At 48.0% G+C, this 23,384-nt stretch overlaps 9 protein-coding genes across 9 annotated transcripts; 7 read left to right on the top strand and 2 right to left on the bottom strand.

The window, feature by feature from the left end:
- Positions 1-1,402: 1,402 nt before the first annotated feature.
- F5891DRAFT_957771 (uncharacterized protein) lies at positions 1,403-1,842 on the top strand (the record flags this gene model as incomplete). The annotated part of the gene is given in 5 exon segments (XM_041375512.1): positions 1,403-1,427; positions 1,480-1,576; positions 1,629-1,729; positions 1,747-1,748; positions 1,780-1,842. Coding segments are annotated over 5 exon segments (288 nt in total), but the record flags the coding sequence as incomplete, so codon positions are not given.
- Positions 1,843-1,962: 120 nt separating this feature from the next.
- On the bottom strand, positions 1,963-3,575 carry F5891DRAFT_1244808 (phosphatase 2C-like domain-containing protein; the record flags this gene model as incomplete). Its single annotated transcript, XM_041369788.1, has 4 exons — positions 3,118-3,575; positions 2,684-3,040; positions 2,463-2,630; positions 1,963-2,408 (listed from the first exon to the last, which is right to left on the bottom strand). The coding sequence occupies exons 1-4, from the start codon at positions 3,374-3,376 to the stop codon at positions 1,963-1,965; spliced, it is 1,230 nt and encodes a 409-aa protein (XP_041222571.1). The 5' UTR covers positions 3,377-3,575.
- Positions 3,576-3,630: 55 nt separating this feature from the next.
- On the top strand, positions 3,631-5,498 carry F5891DRAFT_562754 (uncharacterized protein). The gene is made up of 4 exons (XM_041372280.1): positions 3,631-4,091; positions 4,146-4,340; positions 4,390-4,795; positions 4,849-5,498. The coding sequence occupies exons 1-4, from the start codon at positions 3,710-3,712 to the stop codon at positions 5,372-5,374; spliced, it is 1,509 nt and encodes a 502-aa protein (XP_041222570.1). The 5' UTR covers positions 3,631-3,709; the 3' UTR covers positions 5,375-5,498.
- A 373-nt stretch (positions 5,499-5,871) lies between these two features.
- Positions 5,872-7,092, bottom strand: F5891DRAFT_562714 (NAD(P)-binding protein). Its single transcript, XM_041372279.1, has 5 exons — positions 6,960-7,092; positions 6,461-6,905; positions 6,394-6,401; positions 6,285-6,343; positions 5,872-6,236 (listed from the first exon to the last, which is right to left on the bottom strand). The coding sequence occupies exons 1-5, from the start codon at positions 6,982-6,984 to the stop codon at positions 5,922-5,924; spliced, it is 852 nt and encodes a 283-aa protein (XP_041222569.1). The 5' UTR covers positions 6,985-7,092; the 3' UTR covers positions 5,872-5,921.
- A 1,408-nt stretch (positions 7,093-8,500) lies between these two features.
- On the top strand, positions 8,501-10,477 carry F5891DRAFT_1130070 (glycosyltransferase family 90 protein; the record flags this gene model as incomplete). The annotated part of the gene is made up of 7 exons (XM_041364478.1): positions 8,501-8,740; positions 8,790-8,927; positions 8,981-9,083; positions 9,138-9,675; positions 9,724-10,080; positions 10,129-10,337; positions 10,401-10,477. The coding sequence occupies 7 exons, from the start codon at positions 8,501-8,503 to the stop codon at positions 10,475-10,477; spliced, it is 1,662 nt and encodes a 553-aa protein (XP_041222568.1).
- Positions 10,478-13,334: 2,857 nt separating this feature from the next.
- Positions 13,335-15,036, top strand: F5891DRAFT_562763 (uncharacterized protein). Its single transcript, XM_041372281.1, has 3 exons — positions 13,335-13,737; positions 13,797-14,501; positions 14,552-15,036. The coding sequence occupies exons 1-3, from the start codon at positions 13,423-13,425 to the stop codon at positions 14,996-14,998; spliced, it is 1,467 nt and encodes a 488-aa protein (XP_041222567.1). The 5' UTR covers positions 13,335-13,422; the 3' UTR covers positions 14,999-15,036.
- Positions 15,037-15,359: 323 nt separating this feature from the next.
- F5891DRAFT_957781 (Ndufs1, NADH-ubiquinone oxidoreductase 75kD subunit (775)) lies at positions 15,360-18,134 on the top strand (the record flags this gene model as incomplete). Its single annotated transcript, XM_041375513.1, has 11 exons — positions 15,360-15,432; positions 15,482-15,565; positions 15,625-15,673; positions 15,733-15,750; positions 15,809-15,832; positions 15,887-15,934; positions 15,989-16,051; positions 16,108-17,335; positions 17,388-17,695; positions 17,748-17,987; positions 18,044-18,134. 11 exons carry the CDS (start codon positions 15,360-15,362, stop codon positions 18,132-18,134), a joined length of 2,226 nt encoding a protein of 741 aa, XP_041222566.1.
- Positions 18,050-19,372, top strand: F5891DRAFT_562674 (HIT-like protein). Its single transcript, XM_041372278.1, has 4 exons — positions 18,050-18,496; positions 18,546-18,680; positions 18,740-18,801; positions 18,861-19,372. Exons 1-4 carry the CDS (start codon positions 18,343-18,345, stop codon positions 19,047-19,049), a joined length of 540 nt encoding a protein of 179 aa, XP_041222565.1. The 5' UTR covers positions 18,050-18,342; the 3' UTR covers positions 19,050-19,372.
- Positions 19,373-20,574: 1,202 nt separating this feature from the next.
- On the top strand, positions 20,575-21,932 carry F5891DRAFT_957852 (uncharacterized protein; the record flags this gene model as incomplete). The annotated part of the gene is made up of 7 exons (XM_041375517.1): positions 20,575-20,644; positions 20,704-20,822; positions 20,872-21,033; positions 21,133-21,208; positions 21,257-21,388; positions 21,440-21,624; positions 21,681-21,932. 7 exons carry the CDS (start codon positions 20,575-20,577, stop codon positions 21,930-21,932), a joined length of 996 nt encoding a protein of 331 aa, XP_041222564.1.
- Between the last annotated feature and the right edge of the window lie 1,452 nt (positions 21,933-23,384).

Raw genomic sequence — 23,384 nt, 5'->3', positions numbered from 1 at the left:
TCCATGACGCGTCTTCAGCTAGCCACCACCACACAGGCTATCCAACAATACCAACACCAATTACACCTAATCCATCCCCCGCACAGGTACCAGGGCTCAGACGGTTATCTGTCGCACCCTCTACACCCTCTGCCCCTTTGGGAGCGAGTAATGGGACCACGCACAGGAAGTTTCCCTCACTGCTGTACTCTGTTATTCACATTATCAGCGAGTGCGGCGCGTCGTCCACTGAATGTGGGAAAATAAGCATGTCACTAACCAAGTACTTGAAGGTGCGCGTGTCCTATGAAAGTTCCCACCTGCACATCATCTACGAAGCTTTTTTCCTCAGTGAAACCATTTGGATCGCCTTTCAAGGTCCCGCTGACCTTACTTAGTAAGGATGAAGAGGACGCGCAGAGTTTGTTGATCCGGATAAAGCGAGCTGTGGAGGAGATAAAAACAGCTTTGAAGCGCGGATCTGTTTGGGGAGGACGAGTGTAAACGCGAGGATGAGGATCATGTTGGTGAGCATGTTGAAGAGAAGGGCTTTGCGTCCTCGCCCAGAGAGCCGTTTTCTTTGCATCCTGAACCCGAACTCAACCCATTAGTCCCTTCAATACCCGTGCCCATCCCACCGCTCCATACGCTCCTCCTACACAATTCACATGATCGATCGTTTCCAATATCTATCCCCCCAAATGCCAGTAAAGCCTGTGACTAAGTAGCCACAAGTCGCATTTACGCTTATACTTTCTTGTAATACTGTCGTTCGCCTTCACCTTCGTTTCCATCGCGTATCAGCTCAGTTGAATCGGATCGGCTCAGAGGGCCGCCCGAGTTGCTGGCAGTTGTCGCCGTGTTGTAAGCTCAAAACAAATTTGTTTTGTTTTGCAGTATGCTAAAATAAGCAAGCCTGCAACCGCAGAACCTGACTACTATACCCAACAAAATGTCCTGCCTGCAGTCTCCCGCAGCCCGCTGGCGTTGTCCCATGACAATATGCGTGATGAGTGACTTCCCGCGACCTTTGTGCAGCTTGTCCATGACCTCCTCCTGCTGTCTCTCGGAGTCCGACCTCGACTGCATCGCCAACATTAACCATCCTTGAGACACAAGATATTTGCATTCGCCTCTTACATCCTCATTTTCACCCGTGATGTTGCCGCTAACATATTTGCTTTTGGGCCATTAGCGTGATGACTCCAGGACCAGTCTGCTCACTTTTTGTTTGTATCAGTGTCTATTCCGGCCCTATAATTACGGTACACAGTGCCTAGCTCAGTATATGCGCTGTATGTATGATACACCGCAGACAAACACGAATGTTGATATATTCACCATAGATGAAAGAGACATGCAGACACCAGTGGTATGTTTCCTCCAGTTGTTCTGTGTATCTGCGTCTAACGATCTTCGTTAGATTCACACGCACCCTTCACAATCCTGTGGGTCCTTAAATTTAGCACAAAACCTCTTGCTTACTAGCCCTTTACGAAGGCTTGGTGTCGTCGGTTGATCTACATACACGTTCTGGATTTCAGCGCATGGTTCCGGAGTCCTTTGCCGTTGTTTGCGCCCCAAAGTTCACTTCCAAGTGCGTACCACATTGTTCACACCACTCGTGTCTTAATTATTTTCACGGTTAGCTTTGGAATTTTCCGCCTCACCGACCCCCCAGGCTTGCAAACAATTTTGGACTGCAATGTCAAGGAAGCCTTCCACCCGCACCCAGAAGTGCTGACCTACAGTGCGTAGCTTCTGGAGTGGTTCGTCCACAGCTATTGATCGGTTGTTTAGGACGCAGACAAGGGGCACGTGCAAATGAAAGACATCCCACTGGAGATCGTGGACTTGCGATGATGCAGGACCCGACGTTTCCCTGACTTTTATCTGTAATTTACAAACGCAGCATTTCTGGCACTTGGCATCTGTACAATCCGCATCCGTTACCCCTACATGCACACGCCTTCGTATCGGATGCTACAGCACTTGTAAGATAACAGTCGTATCATCCATGTAAGGGACAGGCATGTCTACGTTAAGCATACATGAGACACTGTCGATGTCTTCTGCGCCCAGAGCATGTCTTAACAAGCGCAGCATTGCCTCCTGAATGTCGTCTTTCACGACGTCACCTACTATTCCCACCCACTTCTGGACGAGAGATGTAAGGGATTCAACGTGATCTGGGTCATCCATGTAAAGGTCAACCAGCCCGTCGGAACACATCAAGATAAAGCAGTCGCAGCTTGACTGCTCATGGAGGTCGACATAACGAACGCTTGCGAGATTCGAGACGTATGGTGGGCTCAGATTTCGTGGAATGAAAGACTCGATCGCAGCAGGGACACGAAACCCCGGTTCTACATTTAAAAATATTTTCTCGGCGTAGATGCGAGGCAGTTTGAAGCTGTGGTCGCCAACAGCTTGACACCGCATCACAGTGAGATCAACTGATCCAATGCATTCGATAGGCTTACCTCTCGTGACAGCAAGATTACCGAGCACTCTATCGTCAAAGATGCATTCTGGTTCGCCAGGGTGTTGCTGTTTGATGCGATCGGCCTCAGCAGGGTTGTTGCCATTATGATTATCGCTCAAGATGGATGCATTCCATTGTGAATTCGCGTCTCGTCTACTTCCGAGCACTGCTCCAAAGTCGATGTCAGTAATTTCCGCTTGGACCTTCACCTCAGCTTACCCACTAAGCCATCACCGAGATTTAGCACCCAAAGATGTTTCTTTGTAGGGTCGACGAGCGTCAATAAGATTGTAGATCCCCTCAAGCAACGTAGGGCTTTCTGATGATTTAGTCCTCCGGAAGACTGGTCGTTGACCCGCGCTTTGACTGTTATATCTGACATCGTAGCGATCTCGTCGACTTCTTCAGGGAATATTTTGAGGAAGTCCCGTGTTATTGCTTCATCCACGTCAAAAATCGCTCTGGTGAGAACATCTGAAACGCCCTCCAAGTTGGTCACGGTGGGCAACAGTCCAGCCATTAAAAGTGAGGGCAATTCGGAGACAAGGTAGTCAGCTGTTTCATGCCCTCCATGCCCTGCATAGAAGATGTTGTATTGTTTAATAAGATGCGAGGGGGAAGGTGTATTTGTGGTGCCTCATAGTAGCACGCACCATCGAAGACACAGTTCAAGCTCCAAACACCATTTGGAAGGCTTAAATCCATAATCAGATATCTGTCCTCGTTGACTGAACTAACGTGAGGCTGGAGAGAAGCCGCAAGGCTCCTTCCGTCACTTGAGATATTAGTTGTGCAGCGTTTCAGGATCTGGGCACGTAGCTCGTGCTCTGGAAAGAGACGATAACGCCAAGGGCCGCGATCAGAGCCATAGCCTTGCATGTATGCACGACGAAACACTTGAAGGGATGGCATGTGCTTAGCAAGAACAGAACCGAGGTTGAAGCATGCCGTACGCCCACTGGAGCACGGAAAAAAGAGTGCATAGATAACAACATTGGTGGCATATTGCGGCAAGTGCCAGTACCATTTACAATATTAACGTTCAACGTCAAGTTTTGGAGGCAGCGGCGATGGGCAGGGTACCCAAGGATCCAGGTATCTTGTTTTCGAGAACGTCGGAACGCTCGAGAGATAAGAACAGCCTATTCTCAGCCTTGTACTAACGCCTGCCAGTAACATACAAATAGTGAACAAGATGCATGTCGCAATACACCGGGCACCCCAAAGTGACATTCAATATTAATAATGTGCTTACCACTTTTCTGCATTTTCCTTTACCTCATCGAAGTAATCCAAGCTTCACCTACACCAAACACAACAAATACTACTACTACTAACGACAGTTTTAAAGCCCCGTCATTCACGACCAGAACCTTATGGACTATCATCTCCAGCTCTGTTCTCACTCTTTTCGCATGCATATACAGTGCCATCCACCCCAATATCCCAAGTCCTAAGAACAGCAGCTGGTATCACATTCTATGGCGACAACTTGGAATCATGATAATGGCGCTAATCGCTCCTGAGCTGATCGTTACATGGGCTATGCGCCAGTTGTTCAGCGCTCATCAAGTTACCAGACAGTTCAAGGAATCGGGGTATCCCAATGTTCGTCCGGAGTCTGAAGGTGAGTTGGGTTTTTCGAAACTCTGTGGCATCCCACAACTCACTATGTTTCTAGCAAGTGAGTTTGTCGAAGCACCTGAAACTGCAAACCCCTTCCTTCGCCTCTCTCTCCGCTTGACTGAGGCTTTCGTTCGCCTCTCTGTCATGCTTGTTACAGGTGTGCCGGTGTCTCTTTGGCGTCTCCTTTGTGCTCTCGTGACGTGGGTTGTAAGGCGGATTCAGTCAGAGCACTCCGAGTCCGACTCGGAAGGTGAGTCAGATTCGTGCTCTCCCCAATGTTGACTCATATGCATCCTTAGATCTTACGTGGACTCGGACGTACAGCTTCTTTGTGCTCATGGGTGGTTTTATGCTTTATGTGAACGAGGAACCCTACCGTACGCTACGACCTAAGCACATCCTCAAACTGATACATGACAAATGTATCAAAGTTCCTACCCTAACAGCAAACCAGATTCATGACAAAAGCAAAGGCAATGCGATATCGAAAGGATTGATCATGCTTCAAGTGGCCTGGTTCGTTATGCAGCTCATCACCCGCGTCATCTATCGCCTCGAAACCACTCAGCTCGAAGTGGGAACACTCGCTTTTGCGGTTCTTAATTTCCTAACTTATGCTTTGTGGTGGGACAAGCCTCTCGATGTGCGATGTCCACATCCAGTGTACTGGAAGTCGACCGAATCAAGGCCCGAGGATCACATTGAGTATGTAGTATGCGCCTAAACAATTATACCATTGTTAATTATGTCTGCCTTAGTATCAGTGACAGAGATGACTTCGCTCAGCTTCGATACTTGCCTCGAGTCTTCAGCCCAATTATAGAACTGATAGGCTGGGCTGATATTCCCACATCTCGAAAACTCCAAGTTCCAACATTTGATGGCAGCATCGAACTCGACGTTTCGGACAAAACGATTCTTCAGCAAGCTGCATTGATTATGGCAATCATATTTGGCGGCATCCACTGTATGGCTTGGTTTTTTGCGTTCCCAACATACGAGGAACAGGTGCTATGGCGCATAAGTGCCGTCGTTACAACTTGCACACCCTGCCTTTGTTTGAGTGCCTACTTAAACTCGGAAATAATCGATCTAGTACGACGCCTACCCGATTCAGAAAGGCACATCATATGGGGCGTATATCTTATGACTTGTTGCGCACTTGTCACGTTGTACATCACAGCTCGTGTCGTCCTCTTGGTACTTATGTTCACCACTTTACGCAATCTTCCTCCTGATGCATACAAGGTGGTGTCGTGGACTAGTTTGGTGCCGCACTTATAATTCTTGATCATGGTGCTCCAGACACTTCATACATTTATAATGATATCCAGATGACAGCAAACATCCTTGTGGTTGACGCGGACTATGGAGCACGAATTGTTTCTCGCTATGAATGACGACCCTCAAAGCTTTGTTTACACACCCTTATCAATGATTCGGGGACCTAACACGAATGGCAGCGAAATAGGGCGGTTCAGTATGCTGCGGCTGATGAAGCGGACGACTGATGAGCAAGTGGCAGGATTCCCAATCGACGAGACAGCTATTTTGGACTCGACCCTATGTGCAGCATCCGTGTCTACTATCCAGAGATCAATCGGAGATTGTGTTCACCGAAGGAAAGGTCTGTGGTCTGACAAACCTCCGTGTCATATCTCTCACTCTTCCCGTGCAACCATTGCTTGTCTCCCACTCAAGCAGCCTCGCGCTGGCCTTACACAGCTATAATCCCACGTGTAAGGAGGCACACCAAAAATGTCATCAATATCCCGCCACATTCATGGTCAAGTCCAATGCTGTCTAAACTAAGTACGACGCATCAGCTGTACTACGTGAAGTAGACGTTTTCTGTCCATGATTCATATCTATCTATAGTTTCAGTGAGACTCTTTGCCTTTTCTCTCCCTGCTCTGACTGCAATCCTGTGCAAGGGAAATCTTAGCGGTGGATCATCTAGGTGAGTGAGCTTCTCAATGACCACCACCGCCTTTTCAGTGTCTCCATCAGCCAGGTTTGAAGTCATAAACTGGCGGAATTTAGAACCAGGTAGCTCTGGGTCTGCATATGCTGGATGTTGAGGAACAAGTTGCATGTTGCCCCTGAATATCCCCGTCCGGAATGGACCTGGTTCGATTATGGTGATCTACCTGGCGTTAGCTTGAGTTCCATCTTCAGACTAAATTGACTAAACCTGTATGTTCCAAGCTGGGTCTAGTTCTTGTGCGAGACTCTCACTAAATCCTTCCAATGCTGGATATCCAGTTTGAGATACTGCTATGACCTTAGACAAACATGCTTACCCTGTTTACTATCGTCAGAAGTAGTTGTTGGTGAGCATTGAAATCACGCATGGACATGCTCACTCACGATGCGGCATAGTAGGACGCTGCAGCTATTCCACATAAGCCCAACGAAGAAGAAACCTGCAATAATCTTCCTCCGATAGGTTTGTTCACTTCCCTGAACATCCGGATAGCCTCCCTTGTGACATTTGATGCACCCCAAAAGTCCACTTCGAAGACTTGACGAGCGTCTTCATCGCTCATAGACTCCATCTCTCCGAGAATAGCTATGCCTGCGTTGTTGAACACAACATCGACACGTCCGAACACCTCTTTGGCTTTTGCGAATGCGGCAACGACCTCCGAGGTCTTTACGACATCCGTCTGGACGATCAACAATTGAGAAGGCGGATACTGTTCAGCAAGATCGCACAGGGCTTCTTTGCGCCGTAGAGTTGCGATCACTCTATTTCCGTTCTTTAACAGGAGTTCGGTCATGGAGCGACCGAATCCCGAGGATGATCCAGTAACTGGCGTCGATTCGTCAATTCCCGAAGCCCGATGAACAAATACCGAGAACTTACCTAGCCAGACCTTTGATTCTGCCATGACTTTGTTATGGATTGTGAAGAGATGCAATTTGCAAGCGATGACAAGGGATCAGATCTCAGAGTCGGCTTTATATCTGTCGATCAGCGCCATGCATGGTAAACGATTACCCAGTTCAAAATCGGACGGGTCTTCAGCTACTGCTCCTCAGTCAGCATGACACACCTTTGCTTTGTGATCATAATTGACTTTTGTGGGTGGTGATGTGGCATCACGATGACCGGCAACAATGCTAGAGAATCTGCTCAGCCAATCAATTTCATCTACAATATATATGAACGAAACGGTTGGTCCCGCGGAACCAATTCGCGTGACTCTCCTGTCTGTGCTCCACCTGTGCTCGTGCTGAGCTCCACCTGTCGTGTAAATCGGTCTGGCGCCATGTGCGCGCGCCACTTGTATAGTATAGTGCAGAATAGTCCAAGGTCTAGAATAGGCCCCAGCACCAAGCGACGTGGATAATTAAGCTTGACCCGTGACTGTCAGTACTATTATTGTCATTATCCGCAGCTGCGCAGTTTATCGGCAGTTTATCATTGTGCTCGGGGTCCACCTCCTTTGGTGATGTTAAATGGGCTACTGATGAGTTCTAACAAGTATTGAATGCACCGCTGTCAAAATGATACTGCAGACCAAGGAAGAACCGCAGTTACACACCGCTATGCTTATTCAAGACGACGTGGAACCCTGCGAGTCTCCATCCCATATTCCAGATCACGACCCTCCGCCGTATAGCTTCTCGTCAGGTTCTACGGTCGTAGCGTTAGAACCTGACGTAGCGTCGGCTGACACGATAGGGCTCGCCAATGCGCTCACAATAAAGACCATTCGGCTGGAAGAGCACCATGAGTTGATATCCGGTGAGCTGCAAGCACCATTCTTGTCGTGTTTTATCTGGTTCTAAGGAAGTTTGGCCCACCCGGCATGCAGGCACGTACATCATCGACCCTGATGAGTCAGGAGACGAACCGTCCGCTCTATTGTCAAGGCTTTGCAGCCAGGCACAGTGACCTAGTATAATACAAAAATAAACTCAACATTTCATCATATGCATATGTACATCTCTTAATCCTGCTCGCATATGCATGTCCAAAGTGTGGTCATGCGTGGCAGCTGGCCATGGCAGACTTAATCATCAAAACAATGTATAATTTTTAAAAGGGATCAATATTAATTACGTATTTACGGTACACGTAGAATCTTCTCCATGTTCACCTCAGCTATCTTACCTTGAACATAATCTCCGCGCTCGATAGTGCAGGGTTTCATACTCACCTCAACAATGCGGTCCATCAATCAAGGTGATGCACAGCCAACAAGATGGCGCGGCTGGATATTCCTTGTCTGTGTCTTCCTCTTTTTTATGCAAGCCGGCCTTTTCGCCGGTCACAAAGATCAAACTTCTGGACGAGACTTGAGTTCGCGAGGAAACTGGTTCTCGACTTCCTCCAAGTGGCTCCCTTTTGTGAAGGATGGGAAACCATACACCCTCACCGAACATCCCATACCGAAATTGATGGCGGATGCGGAGGAGAAGTTCAAGCATATGCTCTCGAGGCAAAGCAGAACTCTTGCAGGCGCTGTGACTGAATATAGGAAAAGATACGGGCGCGAGCCTCCCAGAGGGTTTGGAGGTTGGTGGAAATTCGCGCAGGAAAACAACGTGAGACTGGTGGATGAGTTCGACGCCATTGATGAAGACTTGGCACCGTTCTGGAATATGTCTGGCGTAGAGTTTCGAAGGAGGACAGTTCAAGTGAGTGTGATTTCCCCTCCACCACAGTACCATGACGTTTATTTTGCAGGTTACCGAACTTCCGTCTATTGATTTGATCCGCATCGTCAATGGCAAGGCCGAAGGCACCTCCATTGACAAGTCGGGTAGCGAGCGCGGACATAGAGCATTGGGGTTTATGACTTTACTCGAGAAATTTCAAGATAAGGTGTGTTTGCCCAGCCCTCTCTGTCCATTCATTCTGTTCATGAAGGCCTCTAGCTCCCTGACATGCAATTTGCTATCAACTCGAAGGCGGAGGGCAGGATCTTGGTACCTTGGGAACACCGTCAATTTCCTAACATGACGTTACAAGATTCATCAGGTCTGTTACATATGTCATTGGTGAATTTAGGGTCATGCATTAACTGTGCCTCAGGTGGAATAACCTCTATGGTTGGATCTGACTTCACTTCTGATTGGAAGGGGCAAGGAAGTGTTTGGGCAGCTTATCGCCGAACATGTCCACCTGAAGCTGAAGCCCGTCGCCTCTACAGTTCATACCGCAATCCCAATGCTGAAAATGCAAAAGTTTTCTTCGGCTCCGCTCCAGCTCCTGGAGACGAATTCACCTTTGTGCCAAGCGTCGAAGATTCCATCGATTACTGTTCATATCCCTGGGCTCACTCTTCCCAAGGCCACTTTTTCTCGGACTGGCGCACGATACCTGTACTTTACCCTGTTTTATCTCCCGCAAAGGCCTCAGGATTCTTGGATATTAGGATTCCGAGCCACTATTATTTTACACAACATCCCAGGTACACTTACGGTTTCAATGCTCACGGTGATGAACCCTATGACGTTGATGATTCGGAGGTTCCATGGGAAGAAAAGATAGGCGCCGTTTTCTGGCGGGGCGCAGACACTGGTGGTGGTAGCACTCCCCCGGGCTATGCGTCGTATTACCAGAGACACAGGTAATCCGTTCTTGCTGCCTATCACGTGATTCTCATCTTTCGTGACAGATTTCTTCACATGACACACGAGAGTGCAGCAGGAAATCGGACCATTATCCATGCTGACCCCTCGAGCACTAACAACTTTATTACGGCTGAGGTGCCTGCGCGACAGCTAAATGACGACATAATGGATGTTGCATTTGTTTCGACAACTGGCGGATATCCTGGCGGCGAGGAAGCACTTAGAAAAGGTCACCGCTTTGCATCACCCGTTCCTCTGGGCCAGCACTGGGCGTATAAATATCTCCTTGATCTTGATGGTATGGGTTACTCGGGACGTTTCCTGGCACTCTTATCTAGTGAAAGCGCTGTCATAAAGAGTACTGTATGGCGGGAGTACCTGTCAGATTGGTTACAGCCATGGTGTGTTTTATAACTGGCACTCAGATGCAAGGCTGAATAGCAAGCAAGGCTACACTATATACCTTTATCCTCGTCTTATGCCGAGGTATACAACATCCACGCGTATTTCTCCGGACCTTCACCGTCAACTTTGGCCGCTGCAAATTTGACCACAACGCACCCAATACAGTCACTAGACGGCGACCAGCGTTTACAGCGCATCGCACGTGCGGGCCGACAGTGGAGGAAGACGATAGGGAGGACTGTCGATATGGAAGGTGCGTTCTAGCTTTGCGGGCATGTATTTGCAAATTGGTTGACCTGACTTGGTTTGGCAATAGCGTACGTCTACAGACTATGTTTGGAGTATGCGAGACTCTGGGCCGATGATCGTGACACGATGAATTTTGTGCTGTGACGTAGAGATAGACTGCGCGTTGGGGCAAAGTCTACGGTGTCTTGATGTCTGATCATCTCACTTAATTTAAATCTCATATCAGCTTTCGTGGAGCATTGAGCCATCAGAGTTGTTCATATAACTTATACCTTTGAAGGATGCAAAAGAGATGCGGAATGTATGAGATTCGCGGTTGTTAAATGTATGCTTGCGCACGAGAGCCAAACTTGGACTTGTTGATCGCCGTTCACAGAACACGGCACAATGGTTGTAGAAAAAGTCATCGACAACAGATTCCGGGCGCAAACCTATCCACTCGTGCGTTGTCACGTATATCAGAAGAAACCGGAACTTAACTTGGATTGGATTGGGCTTCTGCGGTGCATATCGACTGTAGTGGGGTCTTGGGTATGAGAGAAGCATTGTACTTATTGATGCCTCTGGAGGGTAGATACGGTGTGTCGGACTCTTGGTCATTAACTGTAGCCACATGCGCAGCACGGAATATTATTATTGTGGTAGAAAGACGTCGATAACGGATTGTAGTCCCATACGAAGCCGGGAAAGCTAGGAAGTAGACGGCCCGCTGTCATTGTAGTGATATCGTACGATGTGAATGATTGGTGATTGGAGAAGCACAAGAAACACGAGGACACAGTTGGCAGTGCGAAAGACTTTGCCCTCTACCAACAGATGTGCGCCAGAGGCCTCTGAGAGGTAGAAGAAGGGAAGAAGTCCCGGATCAATCCAGAGTAACGTAAGATTGGTAGTACTGATAAGTGCTTGCATCGGGATCCGGGAATACCCGACATTGCAGAGCGTTCTTGGTTAGCCCCGTTAATTTGTGTTATCACGTTTCAGCGTGCCGCAATCAGTTTTTTAGACGATCTTTGTGGTGCCTGTTTCTCGCTTGACGGTCACCAAGTGGCGTACGGAACGCTTATTGTTTGGCAAAGGCTTTAGAAATAAACAGAGCCAAAGGATCATTGACGGCCCGGCTAATCGCCTTCGACTACGGACGCAGCCAGCATCACGACCACCATCAGTTCGTTCACGCCGGATCTATGATATAGACCTCTTGATATGTATTGATAAGCATGATCAATCATCCCCTGAGGGTCAAGTCACGGTATCAAGAAAGGATAGCTGGCAGGAACCCCGCGGGATGGAACCGAGTTGAAATACGCTGCAAGATCTTGAAGCTATTCGTGGAACCGCACATGACCATCAGTGCTTCACGAACGCCTAGTACCACCGCCATTCGAGTCTCAAACCGTATCATTGTCTTGGGGCGCAAAAATAGCGGACCTTCTCCATCCAAATCAGGCTACCTGGTAATAGGAAGCAGGAAGGTGAGATATATAGATAAGGCGACCCTGACAAACGACATGGCATGGTCAATAAGGCGGAGCAAAGGAATCAAACGGAGTCACCTGGGTTAACACAAGACTCGTGGGTACGATGGCCAGGTATTCTTTAAATTGAGGATCACCGGTTGAATCGCCCATGATGATCTCGGTGATTCCCCATCTACTCCTGCTAATCCAGTCATCGGTCTACGATCAGTTTTCGGTGTCTGACGATGAGTGCGTACATGGTATGATTGGTCAGAGACCCCCGTTGGTTACATTGAGGACGAGCGAATGTATTCTGGGGACGGTCGGCTGGCTCACATATTGCTCATTTTGGCATATATCTCCATATATTCTTGAATCTGTCGCTGAGTAGGACGAGGAACCCGTCCTTGGTTGTTTCACTTGGTCGATTCAGGTGCAGGCTGGCTACATTGGACCCCTCGATCGTTGATCCATATTCGTCTTCTCTTCCCGATGGCCAGACCAGGCGACTGGAACTTGGTGTCTGTGTTGGGCATGCCAGGGTTTCTTATGGCTGCGTTCACCGCCATATTACTTATCGGGATTTGGCACGTTGCCTTCTGTCCAACACGAGAGGCGTCCGAACCGAGGGTGACTATTTGATGGCGGTGTGCGAAGATGTAGAAGGCGGCCTTGCATAGCTTCACCTAACCACATTCCTTGAAACGATCTGCGGTCGGTGCTTTGATGTGCCGGACGTGCAGTATACACAGGTGCGCTATGGACACCTTGTTGAGGATCAAGTTGATGGGCCTCGTGTTCACATCTTACTAGGTTTGTTCAAGGTGCTGGCTGTGACTGAGCTTATTGCTCGAGTGTAGCTGCAGACATATTAGTGTCTAGTCCTCTGATATGTAGGTAGCGTGAAGCAATATGTTTTTTGTTGGGCAAACCCAAAGACTGTGTCCCTTCGGCGTCCCCGCCCGAGTCACGTGCACTTCATAAATAAGAAGCGCTGAAATGAAATGTTTGATTCAAACAATCGCGGATGACCGGGACTGGGTAGTTTGCTGTAGGTCCGTTTTGTACAAAGGATGGTATGTCAAGCATGCACGTGTCAGCTGATTATTGACTTCTATTCTGATCACAGGATTCAGAGTTAATCAACCGAAATGACAGTGTTTTGTGCTTGTTGCTTTTACAGAGACAAAAGACGCTTGTACGTATAAAATCTTGTTACCTTTCACCACAGACATTGCCATGCTGACGCCGCGTTGTACTCAGTCTCGCAGGCGGTTTCAAATCAGATGTGAAGTTTTTGAACTCTATTCCATTGTCAGGACCGCTATCTTCCAAGATGAGATCAGGAACGTCCGTTCGAATACGAAACTCCGGCTTGGAAATACTAGCGGGTTGGCCAAATTTTACCAAAGATGTCTTGCTGTACCTCCAACCCCATCTTGTCTACGATGAATCAAACACGTTGTGGGCGCGTGATTGGCTCGATGTCATCGTTGTCCACTGGATCTCGGCACGCTAGATGTGGCTCTTTTTGGCCACTCACTGTTCCCGGCTGGTAAATAGAGTCCCGTCCAGTTCCACAGATCCTCACTCTTTTCCTTAACCATTAGCGACATCTCTACTATTGCGATGCATCCACGATCAGCACTAGGCTCTCCAACACCATCAGCTGCGAGTCGCCTCTCAGATAGCAGCCGTTCAGATGGCAGTCGTCAATTCGCGCGGAACGGAAGCGTATCAGAATTCGAAATCGAGCGACCACTCAAAATGAATACATCATCTCCAAAACGACCAGGCGTTCGTCGTCGTCAGTCTGAATATGGCGCTGAAACTGCTCTTCGTGCGAGCGTATCACGTTTACTCACCGCCAAAGCGCGTCCGTTCACTGTCACCGGTCACATCCCAATGGACCCGGCGTCCTTGGTGCTATTCTTTCGCTCAAAGGTGAGCGGTTCGTGGGCACTGATTAATAGTCGTTATCTGAATCTGAGTCCGATTTACAGAGTGGCATCACCCACTCGCTTGATTTCCCCATAAACATTGATTACGACACACCTCCGGCTCTCGAAGTGCTACTCGCAGCATGTAAACCCCATCCGACACCTGGATTTGATGTATACCCTGACCGTGAAACCCTTTTCTACCCATCGAATCTTCCTTTGACCGCCACTCTCGAAATCGCCAATCATCCCATCCTCGATGCAGTGCGCAATGCACTGTTCCCGGCATTACCCATGGGACATTACCTCACCGCCCTGAGAGATAAACTGGAGGTGATGGTAACTGGAGCGCGTATGGCGCCCCAACCCCGTACATTACGCAACGATGGTAGAGTTGCTACAATATGCGTCACTCTACCTGTTCACCATCGTGGTGGAAACATGATTGTCCGAGATTCAGAAGGGACAGAAGAGAAGTTCTTCGGAGGTGGAGGCAAACCTTCGGAGGTACACTGGACTGCATTCCTTGGGGAATGCGAATACGAAGTCGAAACCATCCAGCAAGGATGCAGGATGACCTTCACGTACGCGGTGCATCTGAAGACATACGGCGCAGCAGTCGATCCTCTGATCACACCGAGTGAATACTTCCTTGATCTTCTTTCCCCAGTCCTCAGCCTGTCTCGCGGACGCAAAGTAGCATTCTATTTGACCCATGATTACGGTGTCAATCCTTCGGAAGGCCTAGCCGAATCTTTGGTTCCTCATGTGAGTTTCAGCTGACTGCGGGCAGGACTTTATTGACGTAAGGTAACCAGCTTAAGGGCAGTGATTCACTTTTATACCATGCCCTGAAGGTGTACAAACTTGCGCCGGAGCTGCATTGGGCAGCGGGGGGATACGTCTGGCCCATCGATCGGACCGTAGAATGCGGAAACGATGTTCTGGATTCGCCAACAAGCTTATCATCGATGGGCTTTCCTAGCGCTTTTGGATCACCTGCTCGTTCAGCAAAATCCGTCCGTGGTCCGATGAGCTACTACGGTGGTCCGGAAGAAGATGACGTAGAGATAATGAAAATCGAAGCTCACAACCTGAGGATGAGGGTTGAGGAGAGCGGTGCAATCCCTCTTTCTCAAGCGGAAATCTTTATCCTTTCTGATTGGGTTCCCGGTCCGCTTGCGAAGGAGAGGGTATACTTTGTGTCCAATGGAGAATTGGAGAAGCTGATTGTGAATGTTCTCCTCGTTATTTATGTTCCATGAGACTTGTTGGAGGGTACGAAGGACGTAATTTGCTAATCATCTAATAATTGGCTGCTGGAACGGCTGCGATGGAACTCAGTCCGGACACTTACTAGTATTTGTACTTTTACTATTTACTGCCTGTAAGTAATGACATATCTGATAAACATGGCTACAAATATTTCTACCGGAACATGTTCGGCACCATGACATGTTTGAACTCCGCCCGAATCGTGTAATACTCGCGATTTCGTTGGTCGCTGTGTATCACGACGAGCACCGTTATTCCCCGCTTTTTTAACCGGCAGCGCTCGTCCGTGCGAGCGACCTGCACTTGTTCGGTTTTCTCTGCATATTTCTTGGTTCTCCAAATAATATCTTAATGTTACGCTTGGTTTCGCGACCCTCCTCAACGGGGCGACTCGGGAAAGTCGTTTGCTCTGGTGCTTCACATGGTACGCCTGCCTTGACCTCCATATCATCTTAGGTGTTCATATTTTGTAGGCCGCAGGTCCATAGCGTCCACATCCGCCCGTCAAGCTGATATCACTCTCACTGTTGACGGGAAGGAGGTAACGGTTCCGCAAGGTACATATCTCTATATTTCTGTTCGTGTTTCGCGCTTTACATAGCTTATTATCGCGTAGGGTCCGCGTTGATTCAAGCTTGCGAGGCTGCTGGTGCTACGATTCCTCGGTATGTCTTTTCTATTTATCTGTATCACTCCAGTAGTTGCTCACCAACTCCCTCTTCAGGTTTTGCTACCATGACAGGTTCGTCAGAATGCACTTTCTTTCTCGACAGAGTGTAGAGGCTGAAACTGCCCTTTAGACTCGCGATTGCTGGTAACTGTCGGTGAGTGAAAAGTGTGACGGCGAAAGGGAGGCAGAATGTTGATGCTTGCTCTAGTATGTGTCTGGTTGAGGTCGAGCGTTCCCCAAAGCCAGTAGCATCATGGTATGATATCATATTCATTTTTTATGAGTTCACGTGCTGATCAATGATATTCAGTGCTATGCCGGCCATGCCTGGTTCCAAGGTGTTCACAAATACCCCGCTGGTTCATGAAGCTCGGTAAGACAATATTGAGGGTGTCTGCATTTTACCGCATCTGCTCACAAGGTGCGCAGTGAGGGTGTCATGGAATTCCTTCTAGCCAACCACCCACTCGACTGCCCTATTTGTGACCAGGGTGGCGAATGTGACCTTCAGGACCAGTCCATGCGATACGGCTCTGACCGTACGCGTTTCCATGAAATTACGGGCAAACGTGCAGTGGAGAACAAAGATCTTGGACCTCTTGTTAAGACTTCCATGAACCGTTGCATTCAATGCACTCGGTGTGTCCGGTTTGCTAATGAGGTTGCTGGTGTCGAGGAGCTTGGTACGACGGGTCGCGGTAATGACCTTCAAATCGGCATGTATGTTGAGAAGACCATGGACTCCGAACTTTCTGGCAATATCGTCGATCTTTGTCCGGTCGGTGCTCTAACAAGCAAACCATACGCCTTCCACGCCAGACCATGGGAACTAAAAAATACCGAATCCATCGATGTCATGGATGCCGTTGGTTCGAATATTCGCGTTGACTCTCGCGGTGTCCAGGTGATGCGAATCCAGCCTCGAACCAACGACGAAGTCAACGAGGAGTGGATCAGTGATAAGACGCGTTATGCTTACGACGGCTTGAAATTCCAGCGCTTGACGACGCCTCTCATCAAGCAGGGCGACCGTTTCGTTGCAGCGTCGTGGGAGGAAGCTCTACAGACAATTGCAGATGGTATAACCTCCTCAGGGGCTACTGGCAATGAGATTCAAGCCATTGCTGGGCACCTTGCTGATACCGAATCCCTTGTCGCCCTCAAAGACTTGATCAACCGCCTAGGATCAGACAACCTTGCACTCGACCAGACCAATGGCAGCGCACCACCCCCACATGGTGTTGACGTTCGCTCCAATTATCTCTTCAACTCTACCATCCCCGGTGTTGAGGAAGCCGATGCTATCCTACTTGTTGGCACTAACCCACGCCACGAGGCTGCCGTCCTTAACTCTCGCATTCGCAAGAACTGGCTGCACACAAGTCTTGAAGTCGGCCTCATCGGCGAACGTGCTGATACGGCGTACGGTTACGACTACCTTGGAGCAGATTCTAAGGCTCTTGCTGACTTCATTGCTGGAAAGGGAGCATTCGCAGCCAAATTTAAAGCAGCCAAGCGACCCTTGATTATCGTCGGGAGCGCTCTTGCGGAGCAACCTGACGGTGCTGCTGCTTACAACGCGTTGGCCAAGTTTGTCGAGAAGAACAAAGATTCGCTCATTACCCCTCAGTGGAATGGCTTCTCCGTCCTACATAGGGTAAGCCTTGACTTTTAAATTCTGAGCTCCAGTCGAATGAATTGCCTTTTAGATTGCCTCTAGACCTGCGGCATACGAAATTGGGTTTGTTCCTTCGAAGAAGGCCGCAAATACCCAACCCAAATTTGTCTACTTGCTCAACGCAGATGAAGTCGACCCCAAGTCTATACCTGCGAATGCTTTCGTCGTTTATCAAGGCCACCACGGAGATCTTGGCGCCTCGCTTGCTGATGTCTGCTTGCCTGCTGCAGCATACACCGAAAAGGCTATGACATGGGTGAACACGGAGGGCCGGTCTCAAGTAGGTCGTACCGCTGTTCCTCCACCTGGCGCTTCCCGTGAGGATTGGAAGATTATTCGGTAGCTGTTATTTTCGTGGGAGTGTTATTTATACTCATCTCCTATCTTCTAGTGCACTTTCGGAGGTTCTCGATTCACCACTGCCTTACGATGATGTCCTGAGTTTGCGTGACCGCATGTGGGATATCTCGCCTACTCTCGTCCGCTACGATGTTACAGAACGGACATCCCCTGAAGTTGCTGTGGCAGGCCTTCAGACTATAGCAGCCAATACGGCATCCGCAAAGGTCTCTGGCAAGCCCTTCCTCAAGCCCATCTCCAACTTCTACCAAACTGATCCCATCTCACGCGCGTCAGTATCTCTCATTTTTATCTATTTTTAAATCCAAGCTCACGCGTTACTGGTAGATCCGTCACTATGGCACAATGTACGCGTGCCTTTGTCAAGGGAGAGGACTATGGGATCTGTGAAAAGGGCTCGGAAGCAGCGTATGCGTGACGGATGTATACTAGTAGTAGGAGTAGTGGCAATTTCTTAAATTTATCTTAGATGCGCAAGACTCCTGCTTTGCGACATCCTGTGCAGCTGTTTTTAGCATATTGATAGATCAGATCATCTGCATTGTATTGTAATAGTTAGACCTCGAGTCGGAACGTTATTGACAGCCGCCAAGATGAGGTAAAAGCAGTTAGACCTGTCCTTTCTCATGACATCCTTCATTATTGGCGCACATGCCAACCGCGGTATACCAACAGAGTGGAGGGACGATGCAGATCACAATTGCCCATTCTGCCGTATTATCGCAGGCGAAATGCCCTCGACGCGTCTGTATGAGGATGATAAGGTCATAGCTATTCTAGGTACTTGGCGCTGAAAAGTGGGCGAAACCTGTTTTAACCTGCTACACAGATATCTTGCCCTTGAGACGTGGGCACACTCTTATTATACCCAAAGCCCATCATTCGCGCGTGTCGGAATTGCCCTTAGAATATGCCAGTGCAGTGGGGCAGGCTGTGACGAAAGTGGCGAATGGACTGACGAAAGGTGAGGATGCTGTTACTTGATCTTCAGTGGGATATGTTGAAGAGATTTGCGCTCGGAAGTGTTGGGTAATACTGCGCTTAATGTGGTGTGCAATCAGGAGTATGCCCAAGCAGTGCCACACGTATGTGTTCGAATATTTACCTGCAGCTTTGAAGCTCACTCTATGACCTTGCTGCTTAGGTTCACTACCATATCATTCCCGCCCCGTCACTTAACTCGAGCGCAAGAGTAGAACCATCTGAACAATCGAAAGAGAATGGCATACCTCTAAGCCGGCGGGAGATGCACCAGCGAGAATTTGAGTCGAGGGAGGAGCTTGATGAGGATGAAGGGAAGGCCCTGGCTGTGAGGATACGAGCCAGTCTATGACGGTACGGGACAACGTCCATCTCATCTAGCATTTGAAACATACCTTACTCTTATTGTACTGCTCCCTTTAGACTCTTGCTGCTATCGTGTTGGTAACACTCCTGATAGCTTAAGTATGTACCGGCCGTCTTTGACGATTGATTTATACTTTATGCATTACACTGATCACAACTGTCTCGCCGTATCAGATGTTGTAATATGATACGTATCCAGACGACTTCTGATCTCGAAAGCCTTCGAATTGCAGTGTCACAGCGCCCATAATACACAACGCTGGAACAACCCTTACTATTTGGTTAGTCCTATGAGACACAGCCGCACTAACTCAATCCTGCACAACGTCACTCATCGGATAGTACTTGCTACATCACAAGCGCTGTGGCCCTGCTGCACTTTGTAGGGTGGGACTCCGTTGCGCATAGTTGCGCAGTCAGCCCAGCGGTGTTATGCGCCTTTGCTGATTTCATGCCACTATTCTAGTTGCGAGCCCGAACACGAAGCTGAAACACTGGCATAAAAAATTCTGGAGACAAAGACCAAGCTCTTGGTGTTTCGAAATCAAGTACTATTATGCCAGTACATATCACAAATGCTGTACCTCTGGCAATCGTGACACAGCGTATCACCTTGCTGTCCGTCCCGGCTCCTCTCCGTTGTTATTAGTAAGTGAAAATTCCGCCCGCGATAGTTTGAACTCAAGTCACGCTATGCTAATCTGACATATAGCAGGCATCCGGTGATGACACAACTGGGATTGTGACATCCGAACAAGTACGCAACAATCGTTGCTAAATTTGCATCACGCGCAGTTCACGATTGCCTCCATACGCAGAGGTATTTTGAATTATAGATTGCCATGCCGGCGCATTTGGCCAATCAGGCCCAGGTTGCAACCAAAACGATCCCCATCTCTTCGAGGCTCTCTGAATCTGAATGCGCACACACGTGTTACAGCGCCCATATACACAAGCTAACGTTAGACCAACGTTGAACAGCACCACATGTTGATCAATCGATTTCGTCCGCACAATGTGACTAATTGGAAGGCTGCGCTCATGCATACATAATCTTGCTGTGTATTTTCCCAGGTTCTAGCTGACAGGTTCCTATCTTCGGAAACAACTGACTGCAGCAGGTACTATTAGGGTTTTCGTCAGCCCAGCAGCGCTCGGTTATTTGCTGTTTGCCTACCCAAGATTGCTGGCTCAAAAAAACCGGGTTTGTGTCAGTCAAACCCTTATTTATCATTACTGGATACACAGGATTCATCAAAGTCTACCCTGCGGCTGTGACCTTGAATACCATCAGCTTATCAGTGATGCGATATCGTAAGATGTCGTCACGAGTTCCGAACAATTAAACCCCACTAGATCTCGAGCCTCGAGGTAGATGGATTCGATTCCCGCCGAGAACACGACCCAAGTCGTTTCTATATATAACGATATACGTGAAAACCGGCGAAGATGCTCTTTCTTTCCTTCGCACATCTCCTAGTCTGTACACAGCTGAACATTTCTATTTCTCCATGGCTGCAAGTGGCATCCCATTAGATGCCGGTACTTTAATGTCAACTGTACTGGAAGGTATTTTATATGGTGAGTTTTGCAATTAATCTGTCCTTCCCGTGCTCACCAAGCTGGGATCATGACTCTAGGCTTTTCAATTCTTCTATTTATGGCTACGATCTGGTCTTTGACCTACAAACAACGCATACAAGACATCAATCGCCCAATTGCCACGGTGGTCGTCTTGCTGTGGATGCTGAGCACTGCAGTTAGCGCTTCTTTCTTCTTATATTTGTTGACAGCTAACATCTTCCAAGCACATCATCGTGAACATTATTCGTGTTGAAGACGCATTTGTGAAATATCGCTACACGTACCCAGGTGGGCCGTCGGCATTCCTCGCAGACGTTTCCCAGCAAACGTATGTACTCAAGCATGCGTTGTATGTCTTACAAACTCTACTTGCTGATGGGGTGGTGGTGGGTTCATATTCTTATCTACCTGTTCAAAACATTGCGAATTTTTCTTTTTTGATGGCTGTTCGAACCTCTGGGCTTAATGAATTTATCCTGTTATAGATTTATCGCTGCTATATTGTTTGGCAATCCATCTGGATTATCATCGTGCCAAGCATGCTGTGGTGCAGCGTCGCAGGTTAGCCCACTATCAGGCTCCTGAAATCGTGCTGACATTGCTTCGAAGTGACTGGTATTATTGGGCTGTATTGTGCGTCCCAATCCGGGAGCGACTCTGGAGACATCTACGCCCAAGTGCTTGCGAAATGGGTCACAGCGTTCTTTTCCTTGACAATTGCGACCAACTTGTTAAGTTCAGGTAAGCACCTTTCTGCGTGAGTACGGTTGTCGAGGCCCTGATTGTGTTCAGGATTACTGATATATCGCATCTGGTTGATTGAGAGGAACGCCTCTACAGTTCGCGTCACGAATGGCACTATGATGCCACTCTTGCATGTGCTTATGGATACTGCTGTTTTGTACTCTGTGGTGCTGTTCACGGCATTGATATGTTTCGTCTGCTCGAGCAATGGAGAGGTTGTCATGTTGGACATGGTAATTCCTCCCTAAACACTTTTCGTCGAACATAAAACTGAGCTTTGATCGGCCAGATCATGCCGATCGTATCGATCGCCTTCTACATAGTGCTGATTCGCATTGCGATCAGTAGAAAAACCCGCAGTTCCTCTAACATTAATATACCCAGAAGGACAACTAGCGAGGCAGGACAGGACAGCCTGAGCTCGCAGCAACATTCTATGCAGCCTTTGCAGGTTCATATACCCAAATTCAATGTCGACACTCCAGGGTTCGGCAAAGGGAATGAAGGCCAAATATCGCCATACCCGGCAGAATCTGTGTAAAACGCACCTCGAAATATGTATGTAGTCTACTTGAATTTGACCTCTTAATGACATTTGGCATGTCAGCATGAATAACCGCCGTCTTGGTGTCAATTGTGTCCACTCCGTCATGCTGCGCTGGGTATTTGCAATCCATTCCCTGCAAGATATTACTCTTCCATTTTGTTTCCACTTTCACGACACTACCAGCCGTACATGGCTTGTACCACCTGCACCTTCCATAGCTGAGAGCAAACATGATACATTGCTTTACCTGACGGTGACTTAGCTGTCGTCGTCGTTACCTTTGGAGCTAATACAGGTTTCGTCGAGGAGTGCAACCTCGCGGTCGAAAAGTGATCGTGAGAAATGCATGACTCGGAGTACGGATGACAAGCTCTATATCCTCGATTCCAACCACCCAATAATCTCGAAAACCACTGTATCCCACGTACCACATTTTATTTTCACCTTACCGCTCGAGTTGGATGGTGAATCACAAACAATTTCATTTGACTAGCTTGCACAACTACTTTCAGTGGCTGCCAAGGTCTGCTCTCTCGCATAGCTCTGGATCTCAGAACTACTCCTCTTGCTCATAGTCAACTATATACCGTATTGACTGGTGTGCTTTTATTTTCAGGAGCAAATGGAGAGAAATATAGCATAATTAAAATATAGGGCTCAAGTGTCTGCTTTTGTAGTGGAATGACATGAGCGCGCCAATAAAACACAACAACTGAAGGTCACCACTTGTTAGTGCTATAGTAAGTACCATGCCATCAACAAAACAGCGTCTATCTTATATGGGTTCACCTGGTCATGTAAGAATCCACAAGGTCCACCATATGTCACAAGGAGATGCCAGGCTGGTATGAGAGCATGTCATCACTTGCATACATCAGATTTCTGACAAGTTCCCACCAGACTGGTGTACCGCAGGCTATACTGTTAAAATTAAGCATAATACTCACTGACTAGAAATGGTATGGTTTTGTAAGTTTGTTTGTAAACTATCAATCCCCTACAATTGAGCTTGACGGCTTCTGATTCCTTTGGTGATTCTCAGGCTTCCAAGAATAGTGCTACCACCAGAAAAATTACCAAATTGGGATATTCCAAATAATCTCACTATTTCCACATACCTCCCTGGCTCTACTGCTGCACCAGAGCTTTCCCCTTGCTCACTCATGTATATAAGTAGTAGAATGGCATGTACATACATAAAATGATACAATAGACCACTTTTTTCATTGTCTGAGAGCTTGTACAGCAGTCTACAGTGCTGACTACAATATGTGCATCCCAGGACTAAAACATATTCGCTTTTTTGCCCCTTTAGCAGGGAGGCAATTCTGGTTGTATATATCATATATTAGAGTGTTAATGAATATATTACACCGCCTTCTTGAGCCTCTGTAGTGTCCTACATCAGTAGATATGTTAAATTCATGAATACCTCTCAAAAAACAT

Source organism: Suillus fuscotomentosus, assembly GCF_016647785.1.
Source record: "Suillus fuscotomentosus strain FC203 chromosome Unknown F5891scaffold_50, whole genome shotgun sequence".
Classification (NCBI taxonomy): domain Eukaryota; kingdom Fungi; phylum Basidiomycota; class Agaricomycetes; order Boletales; family Suillaceae; genus Suillus; species Suillus fuscotomentosus.
Note: the sequence above shows the minus strand (reverse complement) of the source record. Positions and strands in the feature narration are given on the sequence as shown.

Coding starts and splice junctions, on each gene's coding strand:
- F5891DRAFT_562754 (XM_041372280.1), top strand. CDS start 3,710: ATGTGCTTACCACTTTTCTGCATTTTCCTTTACCTCATCGAAGTAATC. Junction 4,341..4,389: donor CTCCGAGTCCGACTCGGAAG/GTGAGTCAGATT, acceptor ATGCATCCTTAG/ATCTTACGTGGACTCGGACG. Junction 4,796..4,848: donor AGGCCCGAGGATCACATTGA/GTATGTAGTATG, acceptor TGTCTGCCTTAG/TATCAGTGACAGAGATGACT.
- F5891DRAFT_562714 (XM_041372279.1), bottom strand. CDS start 6,984: ATGGCAGAATCAAAGGTCTGGCTAG. Junction 6,906..6,959: donor AGAATCAAAGGTCTGGCTAG/GTAAGTTCTCGG, acceptor AATCGACGCCAG/TTACTGGATCATCCTCGGGA. Junction 6,237..6,284: donor ACCCAGCTTGGAACATACAG/GTTTAGTCAATT, acceptor AACGCCAGGTAG/ATCACCATAATCGAACCAGG.
- F5891DRAFT_562763 (XM_041372281.1), top strand. CDS start 13,423: ATGCATCCACGATCAGCACTAGGCTCTCCAACACCATCAGCTGCGAGT. Junction 13,738..13,796: donor TGCTATTCTTTCGCTCAAAG/GTGAGCGGTTCG, acceptor TCCGATTTACAG/AGTGGCATCACCCACTCGCT. Junction 14,502..14,551: donor CCGAATCTTTGGTTCCTCAT/GTGAGTTTCAGC, acceptor TAAGGTAACCAG/CTTAAGGGCAGTGATTCACT.
- F5891DRAFT_562674 (XM_041372278.1), top strand. CDS start 18,343: ATGACATCCTTCATTATTGGCGCACATGCCAACCGCGGTATACCAACA. Junction 18,497..18,545: donor TAAGGTCATAGCTATTCTAG/GTACTTGGCGCT, acceptor CCTGCTACACAG/ATATCTTGCCCTTGAGACGT. Junction 18,681..18,739: donor GGCGAATGGACTGACGAAAG/GTGAGGATGCTG, acceptor TGCGCTCGGAAG/TGTTGGGTAATACTGCGCTT.